At 31.5% G+C, this 19,008-nt stretch overlaps 1 protein-coding gene across 1 annotated transcript; it reads right to left on the bottom strand.

Moving 5' to 3' along the window:
* Positions 1-11,599: 11,599 nt before the first annotated feature.
* LOC109339906 (ubiquitin-conjugating enzyme E2 4-like) lies at positions 11,600-13,608 on the bottom strand. Its single transcript, XM_019577436.1, has 6 exons — positions 13,448-13,608; positions 13,237-13,316; positions 12,498-12,612; positions 12,345-12,397; positions 12,108-12,236; positions 11,600-11,742 (listed from the first exon to the last, which is right to left on the bottom strand). The coding sequence occupies exons 1-6, from the start codon at positions 13,489-13,491 to the stop codon at positions 11,600-11,602; spliced, it is 564 nt and encodes a 187-aa protein (XP_019432981.1). The 5' UTR covers positions 13,492-13,608.
* Positions 13,609-19,008: the final 5,400 nt, after the last annotated feature.

Here is a 19,008-nt window from a genome sequence, read left to right on the forward strand (position 1 = left end):
GTCTCCTTTCATTCGCCAATTGATGATGATTGGATAATACATTCTCTATAATCTTTGAAGCAACATCAATTACATTGCATATAAAGGCATCACCTTCTAAAGAGTCCAACAATTGTTGTGATGGAAAGTCTAGCCTACTGTAGAAGTTCTGAACCAACATCCAAGGTGGAATATCATGACGAGGGCAATCTTCAGTTAGCTCATTTAATCTTTCCCAGGCCTTAACAATTGACTCCCCATCCTTTTGACTCAAGTTTTAGATGAGGTGCCTATAGTGCAAAGTTTTGAAAGGATGAAAGTATTTGTTGAGAAAAGCCTCCTCCAATGTTCACCATGTTTCTTCAATTTCATCATTTTGATTTCTTAGCCATGTCTTAGCTCTATCTCTAAGGGAGTATGGAAACATGTGGAGACGAATGGCATCTTCAGAACTCCAAGAACTGATCAATATGGACATTCAGATCTTCATGAGCTCCTCCTCCAAATTGGATTTGCATCACCACATTTGGATCAAAATAGATGCCAAAGAAAATTTCTCTGCCTCAATAGCTGGGCGGATTATTCCAGGAACACTTAATAGTTATATATGAAAAACAAGCATATGAGTTTCTAATAACAATTTGAATTATTTTCATGTAATATTTACTCGAGTTATATCTTATGCGCACGTCTTTCTCTTCTCTTTCTCTTTGTTGTCGTTTTCTTCTACGAAAAGTCCTTTCTAGCTTTGAGTAATAATTTGAACTTTGCATAAACCAAATGGGCAACCTTTAGAGGTATAAAGAAAAAGGAAAACTCATAATACACAAGAGTAAAGTAATGAATTAATTGAGAATTAAAGAAATTTTCACACAGTCCCCGATAGTGGCGCCAAAAACTTGATAGGGCAAATCGCAAGTGCATGATTATGTTGTCAAGTAATAAAATATTGATCCCACAAGGATTGGAAAACTCCTTTAATTATAACAATTAAATTATCCCTAACTCAAATATGAATTAAAAGTGAATTTAGAACATTTGAACAATTGACAAGAATAATTATGAAAATAGTAAAAATGGATTGAAATCTAATTTAGGAAGAGTTCTCAAGATAAGAATTACTACTTTTACACTCGCAAGTTAAATGCAATGCAAATGTAACAAACATAATTTCACACTCATCACGCTTATTGGATGTTGTCTATGTGAACAAAGTAGAATATAGGGTTATATTCAACAATACTTTTGAAGCGCTATAGAAAGTGAACATTTAACCGCACTCACTGAAGCAAGCTCTATTAAATGTCTACTTCTAAAATAGGAAAAATTGCTTTCAGACATTATATAAAACACATAACAAGCATGCTCGATTTCACCATATTTACTAGAGATTTGACAACATAAACATAATTCTGAAAACCCAATTCATAAACCATTGCATGATCTGATCTCCTTTAGTTCAAATCTGTTAACCTAGAAGATTATATGCAGTAATAAAATGCACGAAGGTGATGAAGATTAAAGGAGATATCTATGAATTTCTTCTCTCGCTTAACTGAAGAAATAAGAAGACAAAAAGACATAGTAAGAAATACATACAAAGATTGCAAGTTTGGTAAATCACTAACAACTCCATCTAGCTTCAACTTTGACATTTCCTATATTATAAAATAAGCAATTAACGTAGATGTAAATGCAAGCAACAAGAGTGAATCAATGAAAAATAAATAAGATAAAATAACATAATGATTCACCTTGTACTCGAAAATAGAATCCAAAACCTAATAACTTGCTTTAAGAGAGAAACTAAGAGGATAAGAAGAGTAAGAGAAATAGAATACTAAATAATAAGTATATTATTGTGTATGAGATTTTTTTTAAAATCTACAAAGATTTGCACTCATTAAAACATGCGCTTTCGAATATATGACTTTTAACAACACTCATCAAAGCAAGCCCTGTTAAATGTGCAACTTTTAACAATACTTATTGTAATGAGCATTGTTAATATGTCACATTTAACAACACTTATTTAAGCAAACACTGTTAAATAGATTCAAATCAATAATGTTTGTTTAAAAATATGCTGTTAAATATCAAAATTGTTTAAAATTATTTAGTTGTCATATTTACAATGGTGTGTTTATAAAATTTTATGTTTAATTGTAAGAAATTATAAATTGAACAAAAAACAAGTAAAATAAATTGGGATCGATATGCATCGTTCTTTCCCAATGACATCCATGGATTCAATTCCAAGTGAATTGTGAAGTTAATGATTCAGATACAATATCATTTAAATCATTCACATCAATCCCTTGAGTGTAAAATCCTTAGATAATTGCTCAAATATCAATTCCTTGTACATTTGACCAATTAACTTGCATTACATTCCATGTAAAAGTAATTCATGCATCATTCTCCATTCCTAGAGCAATGATGTATGATAGAAGATGATCCAGGTTCGGTGTCAAGTTTAACTTCCCAATTAAACTTGAACCCAAGAACAAAAAATTAGTAGCAAATTAAATTCATGCATTAAGAACGGGATGAACTTCCCAAAATCAAATAACAATTACAATGAAATCGGATCCATGAGTACAAAGGTTAGAATATTACATTTCGAATCCCACAGCAAGATCTAATCACTCCGTCTCGCTATTACAACACTCAAATCATGAAATTATACAAGGAATAATGTGAAGTAGAATCATTTCCATGATTTCTATCCTAATATCCTTGTGTTTCTCCCAATTTTCGTGCCAAAATTCCTTCAGAAGTCTTTTGATAACCTTTTTTGCTGCCCATAACTGCCTATATCAAGTTCCAACTGCCACTCTCTCGTTCAAGCTAAGGATTCTCGCTTGAGCGAGAGAAAAATTATCTTCCTCGCTTAAACACCTCGCTTGGGTGAGGGAGAAACAGAAGCTACCAGGTTTTTGATCTTGAATTAGCGCTTGGGCGACATTTCCTCGCTTGGGCGAGGGGTGTCAGTATTTTCTAGTGATTTTCTTCTGAATTATGACTTGAGCGACCATTCCGGGATGTCATTATTTGCTAGTGATTTTCTTCTGAATTATGGCTTGAGTGATCATTCCCTCGCTTGGGCGAGGCTTGTGTTGTTCATAAACTCATTCTTCTATTTTTTTCTCTCCTTTTTCATCATTCCTAAACCTTTCAAACAATAAAACACGAGTAATTTCCTAAATAATACCAGATTAGCTAAGTTATTGGGAATTGTATGTAATGACAGCATAAATACGCGCTAAGTGCCCCAAAAACATATAAATTTCCTTAACAATTTGACACTTAATAGTTATATATGAAAAACAAGCATATGAGTTTCTAATAACAATTTGAATTATTTTCATGTAATATTTACTCGAGTTATATCTTTCAAAATAAAATTAAATAATTTCGTAAATACATATTAAGTAGTAACTAAAAGAAGCGTTTTTGAATATATGACTTTTAGCAACGCTCATTAAAGTAAACACTGTTAAATGTGTGACTTTTAACAACACTTATTGTAATGAGCATTGTTGATATGATACCTTTAACATCACTTATTTAAGCAAGCGCTGTTAAATAGATTCAAATCAACAGCGTTTGCTTAAAAAATTATTGTTGAATATCTTAGGCAAACATACAACAACATCCTTCGAGAAAGCGCTATTAAAACTATATTCACCTACCAAATTTAACCGCGCTTGTTTAAAAGAGCGTTGTTAATTATCTTATGTATTGTATTTAATAGAATTGTGCTAGAAAATAATGTTAAAGGACCATTGTTAAATGCGAATTCTTGCGTAATATGTATTTTTGTCATGGCTTTTTGTAGTTTTTGAAAGGTTTCTTGTACTATTGTAGGCAATGTAAAACTATGTTTTTTCACATATCTGAAAGTAGCAATGAAAAATACTAAATATTTAATAAAATTTTGATATAAACATGTAATGCTTAAAAACCCTGAGCACCATCATCAACCAACGAGGTTGCATCCAACATAACCTAAATATTATTAGCATCTGGTTGAACCCCTAGTGTGGAGATAACATTTCCCAAATAACTAACTCAACAAACACAAAATGCATTTTGATAACTTTGTTTAAAATTGGAGCAAGTGATGAACTAGGGTGGTACTATAGATAATAAGTATATCATCAAATAAAACTGGAGCAAACCTCCATAGTTGTGGCCTAAATGAATCATTCATTGTTGCTTCAAAGGTCGAAGGGGCATTTGTAAACGAAAGGCATAACCTTAAAATCACAATGATCATCAAAAGTCTGAAAAGTAGTCTCGTGAGTGTTATATAGGTGTATTCGAATTTTGTGGTACTCGGAAAAAAAGTCAATTTTAGAAAATATAATCGCACCAGCTAATACATCCAAAAATTCATCAATAGTTCGTATAGGGAATCGATCAATGATATTAATTGAGTTTAGAGCCCTATAATCAACACAAAAGCACTAGTTGTTGTCTTTTTTTCAGATTAGTATCACCAAGGAAGAGATTCAAGAGAATGGGCTTTATTAGGCACACCAATTTATGCTTTTAACATCTATTGTAACATTGATGTCATAATATCATTTTAAGAGTGTGCGTACTCGATAAGGTTTGACAATTGCTTGTTTTGAATTTAAAACAAGGCACACATATTGGTTGTGAGCTTTTGGTAGTGGTAGGGTGGTGGGTGTTTGAAAAACTTGGTTATAAGATTGTGAAAGTAGGAGGATTCTAGTGTGCATATAGAATGAGGGACAGTGTTAATAATGTCTGGTAGGAGTGCTTTGTTGGAAATAATAATAATGGTATGGAAAATAGTTATGATATATATGTGAAGTAGTCTATTGAGGGTGGATGGTTGTAAGTCAGATGTCAATACCTAATTTTGTTTTGTCAATTTTTTAATAAAAATAACATAAATATAAAAGCTAAAAATAAAAGATTGTAATTTGAAATAAATCACGCAAATTAGATGGGATCAATTAATTTTGATATCAATGAGATCATATTACAATAAAGCACTAATAATTACAAACCAATCAAATTAAATCACGGGAGGAGAAATAAATTTTGTTTATTTTTTTCATTTTCCTCACATTTTCGTCTTTTAAATAAAAAGAAAAACAAATAAAAAGACGTCAAACAAGTTTTATGAATTATTATGAACTCGGTAAATGAGGATCAACATTTTTAAAATTACATGTGTCAAAATTCGATATTAAACAATTAAATGATGCATTATGGACTCATTAATGGATGAATTATCTTGCAAGAAAAAGGTGTCCAAAATCCCCATATATATAGAAGGAAAAACCTAACACAAGGCACAAAAAGATACATAGAAGAAACACCAAAGGCATACCTAAAAAGAGAGGCCTTAGTTACTATACACTTTTTTGTCTACATCGAATCATCTAAAATGTGGCATAATTGGATTGGCCATGTTGTCATCGATTTATATCTGGTTGTAGACAATATTACCAGGCGCAAACAAATGCAACACATGTCATAGTCTTATTGGGTGGTCCTCGAGATTTTCTCCTAGATTCCTAGCATTAGGACACATGTCCTACCATGGTTTACATGTGTCACATTGACTATCCCCTGTTACGCCGCATCACTCATATGCGACACACATCGTGTGGACAACTCCACATCTCGCCATGTGATGCATTTTTTATCATCTTCGCCATGCGTCCCATATTTGGGTTTTCTGCTGCCATGAATCAATACTATCAGTGTTGTTAGCGATAGACTTGTGCTCCAAAGTTTATGCACGATGAATATTGTTATTTCTCCTTTTTAATTTTTTTTACTTATTTGAATAATAATAATGATAATGATAAATAATAGTAGATTATAATATTAAGTAATATTAATAATAATTTAAACACTTAATAATAGTAATATTAAGAAAAAGTTTTAATAATAACAATAATAGTAAATAAAATAATATTAGTAATGAATAATTGTGAAAAATGAAATAATAAATGTATCTTTTTTATTAACGAAACATAATTAATAAATGATAAATCTGTATAATAAATACCTTTTAGTGATAATGTTTATATATAAAAAACAATTATAAAATATAATAACAAATAAAATAAACCTTTTAATAAATTAATAATTATTAACAATAACAAATAACAATAATAATTAAAAGTTCTTTTTCTTCAATAAACAATGAGTATACAATTAACTTGTATTTTTCTCCTAAAAATATAAAAAACTGTAATTATATTAAGGATGAAGGATATCTCATAAATGTTCATTTATATATTTTCATCAACTCATCATTTGATCGATCACATTACAATATTTTTATTCCCAAAAATAAATAAAACACATACCACCAATAAATATTTTTCTATCTTAACTATGTAGTTTTAATTCCCTATTACTAATAGAGATACATAAGAGGAAGATATAATCTTGTCACACAAAAATAAAAAAATAATTTTTTTCCTTTATAAGTAAATAAATATCCAAACAACTTTAAGGTATAAATTAATCCATACAATTAGCAAGGGTACCATCTTAGTATAGGTAGGCCATATGTATAATGTTAATATTTTTCTCGATGTGTAATCGACTTCCTAAATTACCAACTTAAAGACCATCATATTCTATAAATAAGCGTAAAAAAGGGTTTATATATTTTGACTATAGAAAACAGGGTGTTGACTCTAATAAATCGTGTAACTAATGTTCAAGTGAAGATTAGAGTGCGACATCTAGCGACTCCCCTAAGGATATTTCTAAGAGTCAGTCTTTCACCATGTTTGATTTCTTTTAATTAATATAATTGAAATTACTCCTTTGTATATATTTACTCATTTTTATTTCAAAAAAGTCAAACTTGCATGCTTCCAAGAACACACAACATGGTACACATACATTTTACGCACATATGCCATATACTTGGAGATTAGAGTTATTTTAGGATAGGAGAGATATTCACCTTGTCTTTCATGACTTTTGTAATCTCTGGTATTAGGTGGGTGAACCACTCAGATTGTTACAAGTATTATTATGTTATGAGATTGAGTTGATCTCTCGTTTTTAGCCTCATGATATTTTAGTTTCGTTTTCTTTAGAGGATATGCTGTAACACCTTAATTTGGATAATAATATACGAGCGGAAACTTGTCCATAAACAAAGAATTCTACAACATTAAACTTTCCTTGATATATATATGAATAACACCCCAAATATAAGATGAAATAAAATATCATTAACTTAAATCCACATAATAAACTGGACTTCGTATAAAGAGGATAAGAACAAAGTCTTAAAGTACTCTCAAACAAATAAATGTCTCCATAAAACGTACAAGATAAAATTAGCAAATAAAAATAAGCTATCATCTACAATAGTGGCTTGATTGCAATTCTTCCATCTGGTACTCAGTCATTTATTAGAAGACCCTAGAAATGTCAAAAACCCAAGCATAGTGAGATAAAAATCTCAGTAACACTATAAGGACAAAACCTTTGAAAATATGACATTCCTAGCCGTAACAAGTACAGGAAATCTCCATAAAGAACAACAAAAGAGAAATAACAATAATTTCACTTAATTTTATATTCTAACTCATTACACATAACTTAAATGTAAATAAGAGGAATATAAACATGACACATCATAATGCTTCAATCAATTTGCATATAGCATTAATCGCCTCAAACTCTTAGTCCATGATTAAAAGTTTTGCACACAGCATGCCTGCTGGAGGTGCCTGCCCCTCACTCAGTGCCCTGAGTTCGTAGAAATGTCTTACCCCGTTTTCGGGAATAAGCCTGTCTTTATGCGACTAAGAATTCGGTTGCCTGTACCCAGACCAGTCAATAGATCTAGAGATCCCCTTCATCAGTTAACATAATTGGGTTATAGACCCCATTACAATTTATGCAATTGGATATGATTATAAGTAAATAAAAGTATAAGCATCACATAACCAAATATAACATAATAAATAACATCTATTCAATATCCATCATATAAAGAAATCTAGGAACAGTAGGTAAATTTTTCATAAACTCTAATCTGAGAATATATGTTGTTAGTTCAGTGTAGTAAAACAACGGCCTTTAGTAGAAATATATGCTTAAAGTTGTTCATCAATTACATGTTTAGTAGAAATATTACATATACATATCAGTGTACCTATATCATGATTATCAAAGTGACATTCATTTACTATAATAATAATGATAATAATACAGGTACCACCAATCATTGATAATAAACTCAAGTATTGCTACTAACTTTATTTACCTGTTATAGCATATAATTCAATTCAATCATTTGAAACATTAGTATGACAACAAAACAATACAATTGTAAACTAGGAGTTTTAGTGTAGAATTAAGAGGGCAAAACGTTGGCCTCATAAACATTCATAAGCATAAATCTCAATTAATTTGAAAATACACCGCATACATCTGTTTATATAAAGCAAACACATATTAAGACAATTGTATATAGAAGTGCAGAGAAAGAAAGTCACGTGTGTATTATTGGCAACAATTTATGATGGAAATATATATATAAAAGAACATGTAGTAAAACAAGAAAGGATCCACAAGGTATAAACTATAATTAACATCTATCATTCTACCTTCAATTCTTCCTTATTCATGGAGTTTTAAGGGGTTTTAGTGTTACCTGATAATGAGTTTATGTAGAAACCTTGTTCCTTCCCTTCTCTTCCTAATTTTCTTTTCCTTCTTTGGTGGCGGCTAGGGTTTCCCTTTCTCCTTACTCTTATATATAAACTAATCTAATATCTTATTTACTATTAACTAATAATTCTATCTATTTTATTCTCTTAATTGATTATTATTATATTATTCAAATCTTAAATATATTTTAAACTATTATACAATGTATTTAACTAACACTAGACACATAAAAAAAATTATATAAAAATCATTCCATAAAAGCTCAAAATCATACACACTAATTAAAAATAACTCAATTTATTAATTATTATTTTGGGTGTTACATATGCAATCTATGGTTTTTTTTATATTAGAAGTCTACGGCCTTTTTAATAGTTACTATATGGAGTGCTATAGGATTTGGAGTTGTCATGATAAGTACCAAAGAGGTATTATGGAAAGTCCTATAGAACAAATAGATTATATATTAAAGGGATCGTGACTAGTGTGAGAAAATAAGGTGCTTTCACCCAAAATTTTACTATAACTATTGGAGTAGCTTGATGGTAGTGACTCATGGGTAAGTAACTATTTGTTTCTGAGGCCATGAGTTCGAGTCGCGGAAGGCTGTCCTTTGTGGGGAATAAAATACTACAGGAAGTATTTAAGCTTGTGGGTGGTAGGCTCAGTATATTCATGGGTGTGAGAGGTCACATGTCAGAACTGAGGTGTTACTATACATAAAAAGGCGCATTTCTATGTTGGTTTAGATGTATTTACTAAGCATATCCATGATGCATGTTTTTTTGCTCACGATATTATCCTAGGTAGAGAGTCGATAGAATTATTAAAAAGTTAGAAATGTAATTACGAACTTTAAAAAGAAATGATTTTCCTGTAAGTCGAAGTAAATGATGTACATGAATTATAACTTTAAAAAGAAACAAATGAATCCAATTTAGAGGTGATAATTGAGATTATATCATACAGTTAGGCATAAGGTATATATACCATAGGTTAGTTATAGAAAAAATGGAGAATGAAATAGAAAGTTAAATCATAGAATAGAAGTGCTTAGAATGTAATATGCGATTGAAGAGTGCCATTGAAATTTAAGAAATTTTTTACCATACAACTATAAAATATACAATGTTGTATGAGACTACATATTTTACATTAAAATGCTAAGATGAGAATAAAATCATTGTAACATAGATGAAAATATTAAGTTGGATGAGATAGCATGCTAGATATGATATCTTATGAATAAATATATTATGAAGAAAAGTTATAGTAACATATTATAGAAAATATGCTAGAAACTTATCTTGAGTGACTTTGAAATGTGTGGGAAAGACCCATAGACATGACTTTGAAACTTTCCAGCTAATAGGAATACAACTCGTTTGTTGTTGTCCTCTTATAATATAGAACCCAAACATAATAGTGATTCAAACTTATGAAGAGTGGAAAATATGATTGTGTTAATGTATCGAATGTTTTACGTTTATGTAGTTTATTCTACAGTTTTGATTAGCAAATGAATATTGGCATGGTGGAGCAATTAGTAGGGATTCCTTTGGTCATCAAAATGACGTGGTCGTGCCTTTAATTATCATAACTATCGGGAACAGGATCATTTCTCCATTAAACTTTCAGCCTCTCTCCCAAATCAATTAATATTTGTTAATAATAGAAAAAATAATTCATTTAAATCACATGTTTAAATATGAGTGAAAGACAAAATTAGGGACACAAAGTTGGTACATGTGATCTTCATTCTAAATTTATAACTTGTGGTGACAATAATATTAGGTCGGAAATTAATTATTATCTAGTTATGGTTTGTGATATGAGCTGTGTTGGTGTAAGATACATCTTTATTTCCTCACTTTATAATAAATGTCCTCTTGAAGTTTGGTCATGTTAGAGGAAACTTATTTATTTTATATTTGCTATGACTTATCGGGATTTGTATTTCACAGGAGCTGGTGATTACCCCATTTATTTTTTGCCCCGATCAGTCAAAACATAAACAGGAAACTTTTGTAACTCAATTCGGGATTAATTTTCTTAGTTATTGACTTCCTAAACATCAAAAACAGGGAAAAGAGTTAAGTATTTATGAAAAAAAAATTAAACATACACCATTAGAAATGAATAGAGATTACCTATTTTACTTTTGATATTCTATTTGAATACAAATTCAATTAAAAAGTGACACTTAAAAAAAATTGTGAAAATATAAAATATTTTTTATATTATTTAATGAAATGTGATTGACTTGTAAGATGAATACGAAAACTTTTTATGATATGTGATCCTTCTTTGTTAGAAAATAGTATCTTAAGTAGATTTTACACATTTGTTAGATTAGAAAAGTAATATGAGAAAATAGTTATATAGTTTAAGTTAAAGTTATATAAAATATCATCTATCATTTATATATTAATTATTAAAAATATCACCAAAGTTTGTCATTCCTTTCTATTGTGCATTGTCTTGTTCTTGTAATAGTCATTACTAATATGTAAAAAAAATATAATCTTAGTTCACGACCTATAATTTGAGAAAGTCATATACAAAAAAGATGAATTATGAGCTACCAATATAAAAAACTTAATGCACAACTCTGTATTTTACCTTAACATGGAAATCAAATCCATGAATAAGTTTATCCTAATTTGTCATAAAAACCATACTGACCTGGGAGAAAATAAATGGAGTTTAGGAAAAATTATTTATTTATGAATCTTATTGACATTAACCACACATGATTATTCCACAAAATTATCCTACTATGCTGACAGCTTATTAATCCAATCAAGAAATCAATGGTACATTATTTACAGCAACAGAGTAAACTAACAAGAGGTAGAGGAATTTCTCCCTTACCAAAAATCAACTTCATTATAAGCAATGAATTGAATCATGAATTATAAGGCTAGGGGTCTGGCTTATCAGCAGCCTCTTGTTCATCATTAGTATCATTTTCATCATTTTCATCTCCAGTTATCTCTTCATCAGTTGGTTTCTTTTCTGGCTCAATTCCTATGTCTGAAGGCTTAGCATACCTCTCACAGTACTCTGAAATTTGAAGTTAAGGATATGAAAGTAAGTGCATCTGAATTACAACAAAAGAAATTTATGACATATAACAAAAAATGGATCTAGTGGTATAAGGTTTTGCTAGACCCTCAGGATGACGAAAAGGATAAGAGTTCAATTTATGAGAGCGACTCTTGGTGGGAGGGAAAACAATTAAATTTAGCACCTAAGCCTCTACAGAAAGAGTGCAACTATATATCATAAAAACAGATTAGCAAAACAAAAAAAAGCATATGAAGTATGTGATGCTGGCCAAGGGACAAGTGCATCTGAACTAGACAGCTAATACAAGAAAAGTATATTCAGAAACTAAATTTCAGAAAGGATCAATCAATATTCAATACCTTTAACCTTTAGTTCATAAGCAGCTAAATCATGTATCATTAAAGCTGCAGCTTCTTGATTGAGAGGATCTAATTCATTGGGATACAGAAGAAGTTGTGGTAGAAACATCTCAAATACATTCACAAGATCTGGAAGAACAATCCATATTTCCACATATATATGAACAAAAAATGTTAGAATGGAAAACTTTAACAAAACCATAAATTTTCTCAGAAAAATTAAACAATGATCATTACCAAACATGGGACTCCAGGCTTGATCGATAACATCCAGACAAACTGATCCTGTACTGAAAATATTATAATCCAAGATGATCACATCGTAAACTTGCTTACTCTTAAAATAAACTCAAGAAGTAAAGTATAACAAACAGTTGCAGAGATTCTTACATGTCATCAATATTTGGGTGATAGATCTTATTGATGAATTCAATGGAAGGAGACTTACAAGGATACTCATCTGGAAGTTCAACTCTAACTTTCCACACACCTCCTTGATAAGGACCTGCAATGAGCCACCACATGGATAACAAAACAAGATTAATAACAGAAGAGTGCACAACACAACTAGCACAGAACCTTCTCAAAAACAAGAAAAAATTAATCCTATATTTTTTGTACGATCAAGGATATCCTCTTTTTTTTTTTGGGTAAAAAACTGATTCATTTTGGGTATGTGACTGATTATCCCTTCCAACAAGTATGACTCTCGGAAATTGAACTCGTAATCATTTGATCATCCTGAGATTCAACGAGGCTTTACCTTACTAAGCCAACAATAAGTTTAAAGGAATGGAACAATAAGCAAAAGTGGAAATCAGCCAGAGTCATACATAGTAAACCATAATAAACAGCTCCACATAATGCACAATATTAAATTCTTATGCAAAATAAGAACCAAAGAAATATTGTTGCAGTTCAATTCTCCTTGCAGCTCCACATAATGCACAACAGAAATCAATACAACAATAAAAAAGGTCAAGAAAATATATAAGTCAATAGATGCTAAAGTCAACACATTGTAAAGTATCAATTACCCAAAATAGCAATACCATGTTAATTATTCTTAATATTTAACACAAGGAGCATCGTGAAAATGAAAAAAAATAGATGCAAAATGACAACATACTGTCTTTGGGTCCATGGAAATGGACATGAAACACTTTCAGTTCATCATTAAATGTCTCCACCTTGTGCTTACTCATTATCCTAGAAAAAATGAATTAAAATTTAAAAAAAAAAATCAAAAGCAGAAACAAGAATCAAACTAGGATACCCAAATAGAAAAAGAATAAAAATTGAATGAAAATAAAATGAAAGAAAAAGGTTGAAGATTTAACAGCTTCGTCACATCTGTCTCTCGCCGCTTGCTTGGTGTAGACATTTTCGTTGTTTTCTTGACTGCAACGTTTATTGCTTTTCCTTCTCTTTCTGAATCAATTCAGAGAAAGAGTTTGTTTGAATTTGAGAAGAAGAGAAAGAAGAAGTTGCTTGTGGAACTGAAATAACCAAATATTGTTTCTGACTGATATCAGCGAAACTAATGTGTTTATATATTCATCATTATGCTCATGCCATGCACTTCAAAGATTCATTCATTGTAATTCCCATGCTACCCTTTTCTTCATTCTGGTTTACTCACGTTGTAATTAAACTCTAGTTATAATGTAGGCTTTTTCTCTCTTCAATATTATTTGGTTTTTTGGTTTTAATGTACTCATTTCATAACTGAGATTTCTTTTAAAAGCCTAAATGAACTCCCTCTTAATTAAAATTATAAAAAGTGGGTTTCATAGGAAAAAGATGGTTGAAAAGCTACAAATTTGGAGCTTGTTTAGAAAAAAAGTGTACAATTATTTTGAATTCAATCACATTTTTCTATATGGTTCATGCATAACTAATTAGAAAAACAATATTTTTAATGTGAGTAAATAACCGCATATCATTTTATATAATTTATCATATTAAAATAAAAATAATTCTTTTCACATACCTTAAATGAATAAGATTGTCAAAACAGTTAGATATAGCATTGAATAAAGAAGAGAATCCTTCTTGAGCCCTTCTTGTTTTCTCTTCTTAGTTTTCTTTCTTTTTTTCTATTTTTAGTAAATTGTTTTTAGATAAAACAATTTTTGGGTTTCCCTCCTTTCCATATCAGGAAAGTTTCTGTTTTTCTGTTTTCATATTAGTTAGTTAGTTCTAGGTTGTGACCCTATATATGCTTTGCCTCTTTAGCTTTGTAAATCACGCAAGTTATTCATCATTCAATGAGAAATCTCTATAGATGTATCCATTGAGTTATTTGTCTTGTTATTCTCGGCTTGCTTATGAAGTGATGAACTCCATCTAACAATCTCTTTCAATTTCCTTGATTCGTTGATGTCATCTGTTTTAAGATGGTATCAGAGCTTTGATCCATAAAGCTCTGCTGCGATTGAACTCCATTCATCCCAACTCTCAAGCTTCCTCTTCTTGGCTTTTTTTTACCATGGCTGCAAATCCTTTAAGTGATCCTACAAGCCCCTATTATGTGAGCCCAAATGAAAATCCTGGTGCTGTCATTGTCTCCATTCCATTGACGGGTGGAAACTATCACAATTGGGCAAAGGCAATGGGTATGGCCTTGAAAACAAAGAACAAACTCCAATTCATAGATGGGAGTCTGCCAAAACCCTCTCCAGATCAACCCATTTTTGGTCCTTGGGATAGATGCAATACCCTTGTGCTTTCTTAGATTCACCAAGCCCTTCATGCATCAATTCTGCTATCTATGCTCTGGCTAGACACTACGCATGAGGTATGGATTGATCTTAAAAAAAATTATATCAAGGTGATGCATTTAGGATTTGTGAATTGCACGATGATTTATGCAATGTGAGATAAGGTAATATGTCCATTATCTCTTACTATACTCAAATAAAAACTATATTGGAAGAACTTGATAGCTTTAGACCCATACCTACCTGCATCTTTGAAACTAAATGCAAATGCCATCTTGTTCCTATTATAAAATCATATAGAGATAATGACTATGTTATAAGGTTCTTAAAGGGGCTTAATGAGCAATATTTTGGGGTCAGATCTCATATCATGCTCATGGATCCCCTGCCAATTATAAACAAAGTATGCTATCTCCTAATGTAACAAGAAAGACAAATGAATGATCCTCTTGAAGAATCAAGAATCCTTGCCAACAATAGTGATGAAACCTCTAATGGCAGAGGTAGGAGAAGAGGAAGAGGTTCTAGAGGATTTAGTGCAAGTAGAGGAAGAGGTGCAGGCAGAGGAACTACCAACAAATTATGTAATTTTTGCAACAAAATGGGGCACACAATAGATGTTTGATATAAAAAACATGTTTTCCACCCAACTACAATTTAACCAACAATATTAATAACATAACCAGTTATAATGAAGATAAAGGTGATGATCAAAGGAACCCTGTGAAGAGTCAAAAGGATGAAGACAACATGACTACTATGCCATTCACATTAGAACCAAAACAAGCCATCATGAACATGCTAAAGCAAAATGGAAGCCAATCTCCTCACATGACAAATCAGATCTGCACCAACCCACCAAGTGACAATAATATTTTAACACATTCCTTGAAATCAAAGGATTGGATTCTTGACACTAGTGCCACTAATCATGTGTGTTATTCAATATCATAATTCCAATCCTTCAAACAAGAACAACCCATTTTTGTCAAGCTACCTTATGGGAGTGAGGTTGTGACTTGCATCTCAGGAACCATGATATTCTCTAATCACCTTTACTTATCTAACGTCTTAAATATACCTAGTTTCAGCTTCAATATTATATCAGTTTCTAAGCTAACCAGTGCTCTTAATTGCAAGTTAACATTCACAAATATGAAATGCTTGATTCAAGACCAGACTTCCTTGAAGATGATTGATGTAGGTGATATGTGTTAAGGACTATATGCTATTAGTAACAAATTCTTATTTCTTGATGCTCCATCTTGTATAAACAATCTTGATAGTTATAATGTTGTATGACATAAGAGATTAAGCCACTTATCTGATACCAAGATGCTAACCATGAACAAACAATTTCCTTTTATCAAATACAAGTCTAATAATGATGTTTGTGAAGCATGCCATTTTGCCAAGTAGAAGAAACTTCCTTTTCAATTAAGTGCCTCTGAATCTTTAAACTGTTTTGATTTGTTCATGTTGATATTTTGGGGCCATTGGCTATTCCTTCTATATTAGGACATAGGTATTTCTTAACCATTATTGATGATAGATCTAGACATACTTGGATATACTTGATGAAACTGAAATCTGAATGTTCTAATTTGCTTAAAGAGTTCATCAATTTCATTGAAACTTATTTTGATATAAAAACCAAATGCATTAGATTAGACAATGGTCCTGAGTTCAAACTATATAATTTATATGCTTCTAAAGGGATCTTGCATCAAACCACTTGTGTTGATAACCTCTCAACAAAATGGGATTGTTGAACGGAAACATCAACACATATTAGGAGTGGCAAGATCCTTACTTTTTCAATCTCATCTTCCTAAGTGTTTCTGGAATTATGATGTTTGCCATAGTGTTTACTTGATAAATAGACAACCAAGTCCTTATTTGTATAACAAATCACTTTATCAAATTCTCTTTAAACAAGATCTCAACTTATTGAACCTAAAAGTCTTTGGTTGTTTGTGTTTTGCTTCTACCCTTGTTATTCATAGAAAGAAACTGGATCCTAGATCTAGAAAATGCATATTCTTAGGTTTTAAAATTGGCACAAAAGATTATATGGTTTATGATTTAAAAACTAGAGAGACATTTATGTCTATAAATGTTATTTTCAATGAGCAATCTTCCCTTTCAATGTTGAGTCTAGAATTGACAAAGAACAACAAGAAGTACCTCTACATACTTCCACCTTCACTTCTTCTAACCACTTCCTTGATCACAATCCACCAACAGACTCATTACAACAACCAGAAAATAATCAGCCCAATGAAGTCACTAATGTTTTGCCTACTGAAGAAGATTCGTCAATCCTTAGAAGATCAACAGGAATCAGAGGACACCCTACTCATCTTCAGGACTATCACTGCCTCATATCCAGAGCCTAGACTCTTCAGTCACTAATAAGACTAAGCACCCTTTATCCAATCACCTATCCTATGACAAGCTATCAAAGAGATACAAATACTTCATACTTAACCTCAACACCCATGATGAACCTACAAAACATGTGGAGGTTATGCAGCATGAATGTTGGGGAATGGCTATAGACAAAGAATTACAAGCCTTGATCAGCAACAACACTTGGAGTCTCACAAAACTCCCCAGCCACAAGAGGGCCATTGGATGCAAGTGGATATTCAAAATAAAACACAAAGCATGTGGAACTATAGATAGATACAAAGTCAGACTTTGAGACATTCAACCTTGTAATCAAGATGACCATTGTTAGGATTTTGTTGGACCTTGCATCCATCAATCAATGGCACATCCATCAAATGGATGTCAACAATACTTTTCTGCATGGAGATCTATTAGAAGAAGTCTATATGAAACTCCCACTTGGGTTGAAGGTTCAGAATCAATCCCTAGTGTGCAAGCTGCAAAAATCTCTCTATGGATTGAAGCAAGCAAGCAGACAATGCAACACAAAACTAACATTTGTCCTGATCCAGAATGGGTATACTCAATCCAAAGCTGACTACTCTTTGTTTATTAAATTTGTCAATAAAATTTTTACTTTAGTTCTTGTCTATGTTGATGATCTACTTGTTGCAGGAAATAACATGAAAGAAATCAACCAATTAAAGGGAATCATCAACAAGGAATTCAGTATCAAAGATCTAGGAGAAATCAAATACTTTCTTGGGATAGAAATAGCAAGAGGAACACATGGAATTAATATATGTCAGAGAAAATATGTATTGGATCTTCTAAAGGACACAAGCCTGCTAGGTGCCAAACCATGCTCCACTCCTATGGATCCAACAATAAAACTACATGGCAATTGTGGTGATCAACTCAGTGATCCATTCAAACACAAAAGACTAGTGAGAAGATTGATTTATTTGACTCATACCAGACCCGAGATAGCATACTCAGTAGGACACTTTAATCAATTTCTTGCTACTTTTACTGATGTGCACTACCAAGCTTCCCTAAGGATTGTTCGATATCTTAAAAATGAGCCAGGGAAGGGATTGTTCTTTCCATCTCAGAATTATGCCAAGATCAAAGGATACAATGATTGAAATTGGGGTTTCTGCATTGACACAATGAGATATGTCTCTAGTTTCTGTTTTTCCCGTGAACACTCACTTTTGTCCGACTTGATTACAAAATTAAAGTGTACGAAAGTTTCAAAATAACAAGTTCGGAACAAACTCTTCCAATAAACTCTTGACAAGACACTGAGGCATTTAATTGATCCACTTACCATAAATTGAGGCAATTCTTCAAAGGATCAAAGTCATATCAGTGAGCAAGCAAATCATCAACAAATATGTCAACTAAAGCCAATCATAAAAAGGTTGTGAAACTGAAAAGTTTTAAGGGTGCTGAAGAGCAGTTTCGAATACAACTGAATCAAAAATTCAAATCCAAAATTTTCAAACAAAAAAAAACTCAATGTCATTTCGAGCTACCAATTCAATAATTCTGGTTCATACACCACTTCAACATGCAAACTAAACCAAATTTCATACATCACTCGTGACATACATACATATCACTAAATCAAGTCAAGACATACTCTCGTACGTACAAAGCATGCACCATTCCTGCATAACCATCACAGGTGGTCAAACAAATTACTTTCCACACCAAAACATTGTCGGATTCAGACGCCGAAATGTTATGACGTTGCTAGACTCAGACGCTAGAACGTT

Source organism: Lupinus angustifolius, unplaced genomic scaffold (assembly GCF_001865875.1).
Source record: "Lupinus angustifolius cultivar Tanjil unplaced genomic scaffold, LupAngTanjil_v1.0 Scaffold_120_19, whole genome shotgun sequence".
NCBI classification, from domain to species: Eukaryota; Viridiplantae; Streptophyta; class Magnoliopsida; order Fabales; family Fabaceae; genus Lupinus; species Lupinus angustifolius.